Source organism: Schistocerca cancellata, chromosome 7 (genome assembly GCF_023864275.1).
Source record: "Schistocerca cancellata isolate TAMUIC-IGC-003103 chromosome 7, iqSchCanc2.1, whole genome shotgun sequence".
Classification (NCBI taxonomy): Eukaryota; Metazoa; Arthropoda; class Insecta; order Orthoptera; family Acrididae; genus Schistocerca; species Schistocerca cancellata.
The window spans coordinates 371,497,387-371,511,274 of NC_064632.1; the positions used below are offsets into that span (position 1 = coordinate 371,497,387).

Sequence of the window (13,888 nt, forward strand, 5' to 3'; positions counted from 1 at the left end):
CCATCGTTCTACCATTCCTAGACCGGCAAGGGAACTTGCTGTTCCAACAGGACAATGCACGTCCGCATGTATCCCGTGCCACCCAACGTGCTCTAGAAGGTGTAAGTCAACTACCCTGGCCAGCAAGATCTCCGGATCTGTCCCCCATTGAGCATGTTTGGGACTGGATGAAGCGTCGTCTCACGCGGTCTGCACGTCCAGCACGAACGCTGGTCCAACTGAGGCGCCAGGTGGAAATGGCATGGCAAGCCATTCCACAGGACTACATCCAGCATCTCTACGATCGTCTCCATGGGAGAATAGCAGCCTGCATTGCTGCGAAAGGTGGATATACACTGTACTAGTGCCGACATTGTGCATGCTCTGTTGCCTGTGTCTATGTGCCTGTGGTTCTGTCAGTGTGATCATGTGATGTATCTGACCCCAGGAATGTGTCAATAAAGTTTCCCCTTCCTGGGACAATGAATTCACGGTGTTCTTATTTCAATTTCCAGGAGTGTATATTCACTACTTTAAAACAGACAAAATAATCTGAACATTGTCTGTAGGATGGTTGTAGTAAAATGACAACAGAAATATGTCTTTTTCTCTCTATGATACTCTTTGTTTCCAAAAATAGTAACAGAACCTCTATCGTTTGTGCAATAGTCAATCTTCCTTTATTCATCATTATTACAAATTTGGCACATATGTTCATGAGTTTATGATATTATACGTGCACTATGAAAGTCTAATACACCAATAGTACAAATTAAGAAGAAAACAAAATTGGATGGCATTTCATGTGATTTTCCTTTTGAGCTTAACCTGAAGTCATATGTAATTATTGCTACAGATATATTGAATTATGAGAATGTTGTAATGTACTTGTGTTACAGCAAATAATTTTCACTGTAACATAATGCTTCATCCTTACACGACATACATTTGCCTTGTACACCATTCACATTTGTAGGCCTGTAGGCAAGTGTAGTTACTAGCAGCTTTAACAGTTTTGCCAGAAAAACAGCATCATTTTTACTTTCTTTTTAAAAGTGTAGCTTTATAATAGGGGATATTTGTTTGCAGCAATTTTAAATTTCAATTGTTCTTTTAATTCAGCTGCTTCATTTTACACAAGAAACTTTTAGTGCAAACAACACCAACAGTGTATGTTGAAAGTGACCACCATTCATCCCTTTTCACTTTTGGGCTCTGGTCAGCAAGTTACTGAAGGTGGATCAAAGCTGGACTTCTGAAATTGCTGCAATCTCATCCAAAATGTTCTGCTGCAGTTCTTGAAGACCATGAGGGTGGTTCTGATACACCTTAGACTTGAGGGCTCCCACACAAAGTAATTGCACACTGACAGATCAGATGACCTGAGTGGCCAGCTAGAGCCACAGCCAGCCTGACCTCTACTAACAACTCTGACAGGTGTGAAGAGTGTGTAAATGTGCTCGAAAGTTTGGCCAACAGTATGGGTGGTTGCTCCATGCTGTTGGAAGTAACTGTAGGTCTTTTCCTCCTCTGTTAATGCAGCCACAGATGGTTTCAAAATGTTGGCAGTGTCGGTCAGTACATGATGGAGAAAGATGGGAACAATAATGCAGAGTGTAGGCACTGCAAATCAAACTCCAACCTTCTTATCATGCAATAGTGTTTTGTAGAAGTTATATTGCTCTTGAGAACAGGTGATTCTGTGAGTTGATGTATCCACTCAGGTGAAACCAGACTTCATTCAACATAAATAACATATTTATGTTCGAGCCATTCATTGTTATCTCAGTAAACAACCACTCCCAAAATTGGAGACACTGAGGGGCATCTGCTGATTTTAATGCATGAACAACAGACACATGATAGGGTTGAATGTGCAGGTCCAGGTTGAGTATTTATTCGCATAATTGAAGTGATATACTAGTTTCTTGCAACAGGGATCGGGTTGATTTGGTAGGACTCTGAAGCATTTTCTGGTTAACAGCAGCCACATTTCCTGCTGTGCGGGCATGTTTAGAAATGTTTTTTGACTTGTTCAAAACAGATCCTGTCTGATGCCATTTTCAAAGTAAGCATTGCATGGCATTCTTTGCTGGCACTTTGACATCATTAAAATTCTCAGCAAACAACTGACCACACGGTTTCCACAACTTTGTTGTCACGTAACTCCCCACAACAAATACCCACTGCACCACTGTGAGTACCATCATCCCCTTTGCACTGTTCCAGTTACACTGACACAGCCCAGATCGGTTTGAATCACATGGTGGGTGTACACGTGGTGTATGTGTCGGGGTGTGGTTATATGTATACTCTCATGTCCAATCATTTCCACTCATCCATGCCACTTTTATTTGCCCCACCCTGTGCATAATTTGAAGCAATCCATCCCTCTTTATTATAACTGTGCTAGAAGATACAGAAAATAAATGTTAAATTCTGGATGTGGGCTTTATATTTGTGTACCAGTTAATTGTCTTTGTAATATAAGTATGTTACAGAGAACATTTTTGTATCATTCAAACAGGGTTCTGTTGACAGTCAGCTTGATGCTATAAGCTTGCAAGGAAGTTTGTTGAACCAAGAACGTAAACCAAGTCTAACTCGTTCTCAGACAGATTCAAATATAACCTATGCTGGTGAGGAAGTTCCTGAGGCTCAAGGATCTGCATGTTATATCACAAAAGAAGGAAACATAGACTACCGAGTAGTCTTACAGGTAATTTGTACATATTTGGAACCATGCCAGAGATTATTTCTGACTATAAGTTTCTCCATACTAGAAAAGTGGCAGTTGAGTCTGAAACTTTAAACTAATAATGATAAACACAACAGCTCCAGTTGTAACTGATTTATTTGTTGACAGATCATGAAGGGAAACATGCCTATTCTTGCTTTGTTGTGCAAACCAGTAATCAGTTTCTCCATAGTGGGACATGGTGATTTGACCTGTCATCATGCAGATAAATTGCAACTATTGCTGTTGTATTCATCTGTAGGTCCATTAGTTTTCACAGTTTTAAGATTGCATTCAATATGAAACTAAGGCTTTAACAACAGATGGTAACTACACCAATCTTACACAAACCTTTATGCTTGGTACTGATTGGTGATACAAATAATGAAGTATTCTGTGTGGTAGTTTAGTGTACTTTTGCTTTTGAATGTAATCTCCTATTACAAAAACATTTTTCTTTCACCTTTTTCTGTTTGTTGGTTGTTTTTATGTATCACAATGTTCTTTAGAGCATAAGTCACGCATTTGGTAAGTATTGGCAGTTAAATGTAACTAAAGGCTTAGCCTGTAGTTACATCCACTTGAGCCCTATAACATTAGCATGTACTGATTATCTGTTCACCTTAACATAGCACTGTTCATGAGGACAGGGTGTGGATTAATCCAGCTCTGAGAGATAATCCAGCAATAACATGGCTACTGACAGCACATTGCAAACCATACAGTACTAAATAAATGGATTAATATGTAAGCCCCCCAATAATGCCCATTTTCTTTTTCTTGTATTGTAAACACATATGGTATCGTCTAGTTGAACTTCAAAAACAGATATAAAATGAATGTCCTCCAACTGAACATTGTGGACAACATGAATGTCTGTAGTCTTCCCAAATGACCTCATATCCCTTCCTCAAAGAAAGTAACTAATTGAATTATATTGACTAACAATAACAAGATGTTTAGCATATAAATTGGGTGAGAAGATATGCAATTCTGATATTTGGAAGCATCTAGAGGGAGAAATAAACCACTGAGTGTTCTCGTATGCCTATGCTTAATCTTGATCACGTGTTCACTTAAACTGTATGTATAAGGTCTGTTCAAAAATTCTGGACTTTTGTCCACAAAATTTTTCTACATCTAACTTTTACTTATTGTGCATGGTCTTCTTCAAAATACTCTTTTCCACAATTGATACATCACTTCCAATCACCAAGGCAGCCTGACCTACCCCATAAGGGGTCTCCTGGCCAATGACGCCAAATGCTCATTTCCATTTTTCAATGCCACTTCCACTTGCGCCTCTTGCTGGATCACTTGAAGTACCATCTGCGGAACTTTTATCTCATCTATCATTGGGAATCTTCATCCTTTCAGTGGAGTTTTCAACTTTGGAAATTCTAGCGTTAAAAGGTTTTTTGCTTTTCACATTTAACCAAATATAACATTGATGATGATAATTTATGGCAATGTTTGCCGACAAGATAAAGAATGCAACCTTTAACACTAGATTGCGTACTCACGTCAGTTCTCCTTGGCCGTTTATTGGTACGACTTGGAAAGAGAGAAAAATTAATGAATGATCGCCGATGCGTCGGTTCTCGATTGTGTTCAGGAGACGTACAGATTGATTGCGCGAAAATAGTTTCTCAAATGACCTCTTAACCCGGATTGCTTTCACGCAATCAGACTCTTCAATGAAATTACCTAAGGGACCTATTTGGATAATAAAAAAAAATTGGAAATGAATGCAAAACAGTGAAATTTTGTAAAAAAAGTTGTCAGATCGGAAATTGAACACATTAATGGTCTCCCAAATACAATCGAGACACCGCGATAAAGAGCGAACCTGTAACAAAGTTCATTTAAACATAAACATTATTTGTGGTTAATTTAAAGAAAAGAATAAGCATAGAGTTTCTGTACAGTGAAGCATCAATATATTCTCAAAGAAGAAAGGTGTTAAACTATAAACATTAACAAATTTACAATGAATACAAAACTTACATTTTTATGTTTTTCTCGTACATGGAACAGTCCAACAATCGCTGATTTTGTATGTGTGATATTTTGTAAAAATTAAATGTCCTGGCGTGCGCGTAAGTATTTTTTATCGTCACAAGGTTTACAAAAGCGTTTCTTTTTTCTTGGTGATAACGTGGTTTTTCACACTAAATGTAATATAACTTGTAGCGGTGCTACACAACACGTCTTAACAAGTCGGTGACCAAACATCAAAGCTAATGAAGTACATGTTAACATATCGGCGACCAGAAGTACAACTAACTATAAAGACTCTAGAATTTTCCTAACAAATGATAAATTATTCTTTCTTCTGTTTCGCAGCTTCTTGCTATCAAGCGCTGCGGTAATGATTTTAAATATCTGCGCCCAGCGAGTCATTGTGTTTAAAAGTACCTTTTAAATGCTGGCCGCCCGTTATAAACAGATTTCGTTTCTTTACTCTCGTGTTGTCATGCTTAGTATCACTACAAACTACGGCTCGATGGCTGTCCTTTCCTCATATGCAAAATGTCTGAAATCCAATAATATCACAAAATAACAAAAAATTTGGCAAGGGGCAAGGTCTGGAGAGGTCATAGGATGAGGCAGCACATTGATTTTGTTTTTTGTGCAATAGTCGTGCAGCAACAGGGATGAGTGCGTGGATGCATTATCGTGATGCAAGAACCCTGAATTGTGTCACCACATTTCCAACCATTTCCTCCTCACATTTTCTCACAGGCATTGCAACACATCCTGATACTACCATCGATTAACAGTTTGTCCCTGTGGCACAAATTCATGATGAACTAATCCTTCAAAGTCAAAAAAAAGAAAACTATCAGAATGGCTTTGACATTTGACCTGACCTAGTTTTCTAGTTGTGAAGAACCTTTCCCGATCCATTGAGAAGGCTGAACATTGATCTCAATGTGGTAGCTATAGACCCATATCGCATCACTAGTTATGATTCTCTTAAGGAACATCTTGTTTTCATTTGTGTGATACAAAGCTCTTCACAGATTGCAAGGCAAAGGTCTTTCTAGCCTTGACTCATGAGCTGTGGGACGAACTTGGCTGCAACACAATGCATTCCAAGTTGATGTGTCTGGATTTCATGACATGATCCAATTGAAATGTTACTTTCTTCTGCAATCTGTCAGACAGTCAATCTACGTTTGGCATGCACAATTTCGTTGACATTCCTGACATGAGTGTCATCGGTAGACGTCGAAGGACGTCCTGAATGAAGGTCATCTTTAATGTCTGTCTGGTCATTTTAAAACGTTGTGAGCCATTCATAACACTGAGTATGGCATAAGCACTCCTAACTGTAGGTTTCCTGCAGCATTTGGTGTGCCTTTGTAAAGGTTGCTCTGTTGTTCATTTCTGATTTATCCTGGCAAGATTAGGATCACAAAGCCCTTTCTTACACATAACTAGGCGTTTTACACAATGTTTCTTTGAATTTGTTGAAACATATGTTATAAGAGGTCTTACATTTGGTTTAGGCACCTTACTCTGAGAAATGTTTATGACAGAAATAGTAAAAAATGGAACAGCTATAATCAAGAGAAAAAATTAATTTGTTTGTCCATAGTAGAATAAGAGATAGATTTATAGTGTGGGCTATAATGTAGCAGTGCATATCATATAAAAGCTGGGAGAGGGAGAGTAATATGCCAGCATTTGCTATTTTGTTTGATGGAGTAAAGTGGCCATACATACTAAGTTTTGGGACAAAAAATATGAGGATGACTAAAGAAAGACCTGAAGCATTTTTCTTAAATGCAGAAGAGTATTGAACTGTAAATAGGGTTCAAGGTAGATGTCCATATGTGGATAGCAACAAATAGGAAGAAGTTTGAGGCATTTTTGTTTCATAGATAGCCTCAGCTAGAATAGTAAGCGAGTGAGATCTTATATTGAAACTGTGAAGAGATGACAGTTAACTATATGCATGATGTGAGGTACTTACTGGGATTCTCACTGAGAACCCAATGAAGTTGATACATTGTGTGGAAGTCATGTAGCTAGTCTGACTACATCCTAATTAGGTGTATGAGGCCCTGAGAGAATCAAATTCCCAAAAACGAATAACTGCACAAGCTTCCATTTCTGTGAAAATACATTTCTGTACTCCTAGAGAGTGTTGAAACTAGCAGAGTTGTAGGATAGAGTTGTAGGATAGAGTTTTGTGTCCGGTTGAGATTTTTATCTAAAGTTGCATCCCTAATCTTCACAATTTTCTAGTATAGCACCATGGTATTGTCAACATGAAAAGGGGACTATCAGTCACATAAATGAGGACTAATTAATGTGCACTGAGATACTTAAATTATTTGTGTTTAGTTTTAGCCACAGGTTTTGTGCCCATGTGAACAAGAAGACAGATTGTCATTCATCTGGACAGTTGCAGTATTCATATATTTTGCTCTGGCACCTAAGGAAATCAGTAAGCTATCACTAAAGGTATCCCATTTATGATGGAACGGTAAAGGTGAGATGTCATAGACATACAAGGAGAGCAACAGAGGGCCCAGAACTGGCCCCTGTGCACTCAAAATTGTTTAATTAAGACTTGGCCTCAGGGGTGAACTTAATGTGTAATTGGGTCCTGACAGTAACCAACAGACTGAATCCCAGAACTAACAGATGACATTAGATGAAACCTTTGCCCACTAATACATATGAGGACAAGCTGAAAAGTAATGAATTTTTTAAGTGAAAACTCTTAAAGCTTTTTTTAAATAAAACCGACTTCATTAATATTCTACACTTTATTCTTCATGTCTACCTATTTATTTCCCATCATGGTCACTCTTCCTGCAAACACATTTCTCCTAACAAGAGACCAGTTTACTGATACAATCACTGTAGAATGTTTGACTTTGTTGATGGAGCCACAACCTCACCCATGCTTGCCCCACATCATCACTATTGAAGTGAAGTCGTCAAAAGTGTTCCTTAAGTTTTAGAAACACATGAAAATCAAATGGGGCCAAGGACAGACTGTATGGAGGATGGGCAATAGTAGTGAATCCAAGGCATCGGATTGTTGCAGATGTTGCAGCTCTCACGTGTGGTCCAGAATTGTCATGCTGAAGGAGATGGTCCTCCATGTGTGGATGAACTCTTTGAATTCACAACTCGATTTGAGCATGCTGTTTTTCTGGCACTGACATCCTTGTTTTACACACCACCATGTTACATGCTACAGTTCAGAGCATGCTAGCAGGAGAAGGCTGCAAATATGTAGACATGAAGAATAAAGACATAGAATGTTAAAATAACATTTGTTTTATTTAATAAGGCTTTGAGAGTTTTCACATAAAACATTCAGAATCATTACTTTTCAGTATGCCCTTGTATATTCTCCAATCATACTCGCATCGTTAGAGAAGGATTTAATCATCCTATAGTTGCTTGTGATAATTACAATTTTGTAAATGGTGGATGTGACAAGACATCCTACAAAACAGTAGTATATGCTTTCTCTGAAAGGTACTTAGAACAGATTGTTTGGAGACATTATGAAAATATATTAGATCTAATAACAATAAATAGGTCTAACCTCACTGAGGACTTCTACCCAAAAATTGGTATCAGTGACAATAAGTCAGTTTATCAACAATGATTTCTAAAGTACAAAGGAGAACTAAAACAATTGGGAAGATTTACATCTTCAGTGAACTAGTCAAAGAGGCAATAAAAACATAGCTCAAGAAGGTACCTTAAACTTTTAGCTTTGGACAGGAGGAACTGTGCCTCAGATTTAAAGAATCATTGACCTAACTTATGTTTCTAATAAACACTTCATAATAGGAGGGATCCTCTGTGCTGTGCAGTCTGTGTAAAGGAACAGTAACTAGTATAGAACACAATACATGAATAAGTGGTGGGGATAAGGGGGGGGGGGTGGAGCATATGCTAAATTAAACATGTTTGGCTGTCAAAAATGTGACACATTAAGGCTTCAACAACTCCGTTAGCAGAATCTTATCAAAAGAACTTTCCTTAGATACAGAACATAGATACCATTACTCCTGCATACTTTGCATGGCTATGTTGTAATGTTAATCTTTTTCATGTCCAAGCATTTACTACCATTCATGACAATTTGTTGTATGAGGCTTTCATGGTGTTGCAGTTTTAATAAACTTTTTGATAAACTCTCTTTTTGTCACTGATACCAGTTTTAGAGTAGAAGTCCTCAATGAGGTTAGACCTATGTATTGTCATTATATGTAATATATTTTCATAATGCCTCCAAACAATCTGTTCTAAGTACCTTTAAGAGAAAGCATATAGTTCTGTTTTGTAGGATGTCCTGTCACATCCACCATTTACAAAACTGTAATTATCACAAGCACTGTAGTTTTGGTCTGTCACAGTCATTTCAATCCCTGAAATTAAGACAACTAGGAGAAGTTTTTCAACAGTATCTAATGGACCTAATTTTAAAAACATCCTGGTCGTATCATTCTTTCTACAGACAATAGGTCTACCCCCATTGTCACAGAGTCCACTGATTATCTGGCCAAGGCTACTGTCAACTTGTAACCTCCCCCTCACTTATCGACCTTAATGACAGTGAAAAATTAAACCGCGTGTACCTAATGGAAATTTGGGAAAAGCAATCGTCACCGAAGTTAGACTGTCGGTAAAGAGGGAGGAAAGGGTTACATCTAAATGAAAGGAAAAATGCTAATGAAACTGGTGGAAATAAATTTTGAAAAAGGGGTAAAGTTAATAAAGAAAGTAAATGTGCGAGCACAATTACATTCTGCCAAACCCCGAAAGCGCGGCAACTCGCGAGAGTGGCACACAACACACCTCCTCCACTCGCTACTCCAGCCAGACTCCCTCTGCCCGCGCTCCACGCGACAGAGTTAACACTACCAAAGATCCTCAACACTTTGGTTCTCCACACGACCTATCGATGTATCCGTTCGATAGCATAGTTTTCCCTAGGCCAGACCCAGCATATAAATACAAATAATATTCACAAAACAAACAAACATAAATGCATATATATATATATATATATATATATATATATATATATATATATATATATATATATATACACACACACACACACACACACACACACACACACACAATCAGTAAAACAATTACAATATATAAAGACACAGAAATGTCATATATTCAGGTAACAAAAATAGGAAAAAATTATAGTACAATAGATGGAAATAGGAGGATATGCATTTCCAGCGTTACATGTGCCCCACATTGTCTGAGGATGTTCGTGTAACCTAAACAGACTCAGAAAATGTCCCAAAAAAGAAACAGAGGAAATGCATATGCTCAAAACATCAACAAAATTTAGCATTCGCCTAATTAACCATAAATCAATTTTTATGTCCCATATTCAAGAAGGGAGATGCTACTCATGTATCCAACTACCGAGGGATTTCGTTACTTGAAATTGGCTACAAAGTTTTTACAACACTGCTACTAAACCGCATGAAACCACTGGCTGAAGGAATTGTAGGGACCTATCAATGTGGGTTCGTTGCTGGACGATCGACAATTGATCACATATTTACTCTGAGGCAGTTGATAGAAAAATTCTACGAATTCAATAAGGATCTACACCTCATCTTCATCGATTTTCGACAAGCTTATGACAGCATTGACCGCGCCACGTTATGGGAAACGTTAGAGGAACTTGGCATCCCATCAAAATACATCCGCTTAATTGCTGCTTGCTACTCTCAGTCTACGGCCCAAGTGCGGTTTGGTAATCAACTATCACCATCATTCAGTATACAAAATGGATTGAGACAAGGAGATCCATTGGCGCCAATATTATTCAATTTGGCCCTGGAAAAAGTAAGCCGTGACACTTGTCGAACCAGAGAGATGGAGATGGTGGGAGCAGACACAATCTTGGCATTTGCTGATGATGTTGTGATCCTTGGCGACACTCTAGAGCAAGTACGCAGGGATACTTCCCGATTCCTCCACAATGCAGAGAAAATTGGGCTGGTGGTGAACGAGGAAAAAACTAAATATCTTGTTGTATCACGCCGCCGAGATCTCCCTCCTTCCATTGATGTCGACAGGCATACCTTCGAACGAGTTGAAGAGTTCAAGTACCTGGGCTCCATACTAACAAATAGAAGTGAAGTAACGAAAGAAGTACAGCAACGTATAACAAATGCTAATCGCATGTTCTTTAGCCTGAACAATCTTTTCAGATCTCGGCTGATATCGCAGAAGAACAAGATCCACCTATACACGACACTGGTGAGACCAGTACTTTTATACGGCTGTGAAACTTGGGCAACATCAGCAACAGCAGAAGAAGCAATATGTGCATTTGAAAGGAAGGTACTTCGGAAGATATATGGACCCATCTACAATGCCATGGAAGGTAAATGGGAACGAAGAAAAAAAGAAGATTTATACCAGCGGTATGGAAAGCCACACATTGGACGAATATTGGCACAGAAGAGACTCCAATGGTTTGGCCACATCCTACGGGCAGACGGATCCCTTCCAAACAGAGTCCTCCACTCTCAACCCACAGGAAAACGCCCTAGAGGACGCCCAAGAACTCGATGGAAGGATAGGATAACAACGATCCTGAAAGAAGTGGAACCAGCAGCCGTGGAGGAGGACGCCAACGACCGGATGAGATGGACTGCCATCTGCAACAGCTCCCTCCTCTCGTGTAATTGACAGACACTGCGTGTGTGTTTTTTCTTTTTTGTTTTTTTGTTTCTGTAATGTATCCCTCTTGCCTTTTAAACCTTTGATTGAATGCCCTGTTTATTTTTTCGTTTCTTCTTTAAGCTGTAATGTACATATGTAACTTTTACTACTGTATAGAGTACTTTTGTAAGTCTTTTTGTCTTTACTTTTCCTTTTGTTCTTCTTGCTGTAGGCCTTAAAGGCCCGATAAGGCAATAAATGATGATGATGATGATGATGATGATGAATAATTGAGTGGAGACACTCCTAATCTTATTCCACTCTGTCATCTTGCACAAAATAAAACAGGTTGGCAACATATTAAAATTCGTAGAAAACTTAGAAAATGGTTTAGCTATTCTAAAATCGTCAAAATCCGTAACACTATAAGAAATGGAATACTATTTGCAAAATTAATTAGAGTGTATGGTCATAAAAACATGTAGATCAAAATACGCAAATAAATAATTACATAGACTACACATTTTGTATAACCTTTTCATAATTAATATTCTCGTCACGAGAATCTATTTAACGCTAAACAAGAAAATAATGTACAGCAGATCGACAAAAATATAGATATTAACAGCAGAATTCTTTCACATCAGCTGTCCGGGAAGAAAAAAACAACTCCACCTTCCGTACTCGCAAGTACAAAGAATGCCGACAGCGGCACAAGAGCCGACAGTGGCTCCGCCTCGCCACTATTGTTGCGCCTGCCTGTTAACGGCATTTCCAGAACGTCCGTTTCACTGAATTCTTTAGGAAAAACTCACTCCCGAGTAATCTCAAGGAGTCTCTCAATACTATCACAGTGGATAACTCAACACTGTCCATCATCATACGCATGTACTAGCCTGAAACTTAAAACAGCATCTAAGTACATCGTAAATGACTAGTAAAACACACATTCATGAAATCTGACAGCTAGTTACAAAAGCATATTTACATTCCTTAATCTACTGTGACTCAGCTGAAAACTTAAACTAGCAGCTTGGATTTTTAAATTGATTAATATTCAGTAACTCTTAAATAATTTAATCAACATTAATTACTTATTAATTACAACTTCTTTAATGACCTTGGTCAGTCAAAAGCATGGCAATCTAGCAAATCGTTAAATCTTACACTCTATTTTACATACTGTACAAATTACCCATTGTGTGGTATTAATCGATCCTAGGTTCGTACAATTTCAAGTCTACAATGTTCCGTATACCTAATAGTTTTCCAGAGATTGGATACTCTAAGCAATAAGCATTTGTGTGAGGTATACCAATGACTTTATATGGTCCATTATAAACAAACTTAAATTTAGAGATTTCATGGTCTATCTCGCTCGATTTCTCATGAGCTTTTACAAGTACTAAGTCTCCGATTGCAAACTTAGCAAAACGCGCCTTAGCGTCATGACGACGTATGCGAGCATCGGCTTTTAGCTTCATTACTTCTCGCAAACGATCTTTTTCCACACCAATACTAATGTTAATCCGTGGAGGGAATTTGATTATCTCTTCCACTAAACTTTTAATTCTTTCATCCAACAGGATTTCCTCTGGAGAAAATCCCGTCGATTCATGTCTCAAGGTGTTCATAATTCTCTTAAATTCTGCTTCATATTTGCCCCATGCCCTATGGTTGTGATGGCAATAGGTACGGGAAAGTCGGCCTCGTCTTTGTTCGTGTGTTACGTTTGACACACCGTCTACAATACTTTCCAATTCACTTTCTACATTATTGTCAATGCCGAGGTTCTTCACATTACAGTAGTTCAGATTCATACCTACGTCAATACCATCCGGCCAGTTAACAATGTATATAGGCTGGTATTGCCTATGCACACCGTCTCCTGCCTCGTCAAAACTAACTACTATTGTTTTATCTTGTGACGTACATGTCAAAGTTTTGCTTTCGCAATTAATCACTGCACGATACTTTAATAGCCAATCTAACCCGATAATTACTTCCGTAGTTAAATCTGGCACAACGACAAACTCTTGTTCAAATCGTGCCCCACATATCTCGAAGTTGACAAAAATCTGTTTTGTGACCGGTTTACTGGCCTTCCCAGTACCACCGTAATTTTCACTCCTGTTACTGGCATAACTACGATGCCGGGTCTGTCTTTCAGTAACTCAAATATTTTCCCAGATACAGCACTCGATTCTGCATCGGTGTCAATCAACACGTTTAGTTGCAGATCGTGCATATTAACAGACACTACTACCTGTCTACTCTTGTCCTCGACTGTTTCTTTATTTTCCTACAGTAAATCCTCGTCTATATCCAGGTCATTCCAGAAAAAACCATCCGGCTTTGATCCTAAATCCGGCTTATCTGGTGGCTTTTTCAGCCTCTGTTCACATACAGTTTTAATTTCAACACGTTTGTCCTGAGGCTTAGTCTGTAGCTTCGCCTCCAAAACCGAAACCTTTTTCTCTAACT

The 13,888-nt window shown here is 38.5% G+C and overlaps 1 protein-coding gene across 1 annotated transcript in view; it reads left to right on the forward strand.

The window, feature by feature from the left end:
• Positions 1-13,888, forward strand: part of LOC126092046 (protein unc-80 homolog) — a 1,190,994-nt gene that overhangs the window by 554,258 nt on the left and 622,848 nt on the right. Inside the window, exon 19 of the mRNA XM_049907452.1 lies at positions 2,507-2,698. Coding sequence (XP_049763409.1) covers positions 2,507-2,698 — 192 coding nt within the window. The remainder of the gene's footprint in view (positions 1-2,506; positions 2,699-13,888) is intronic.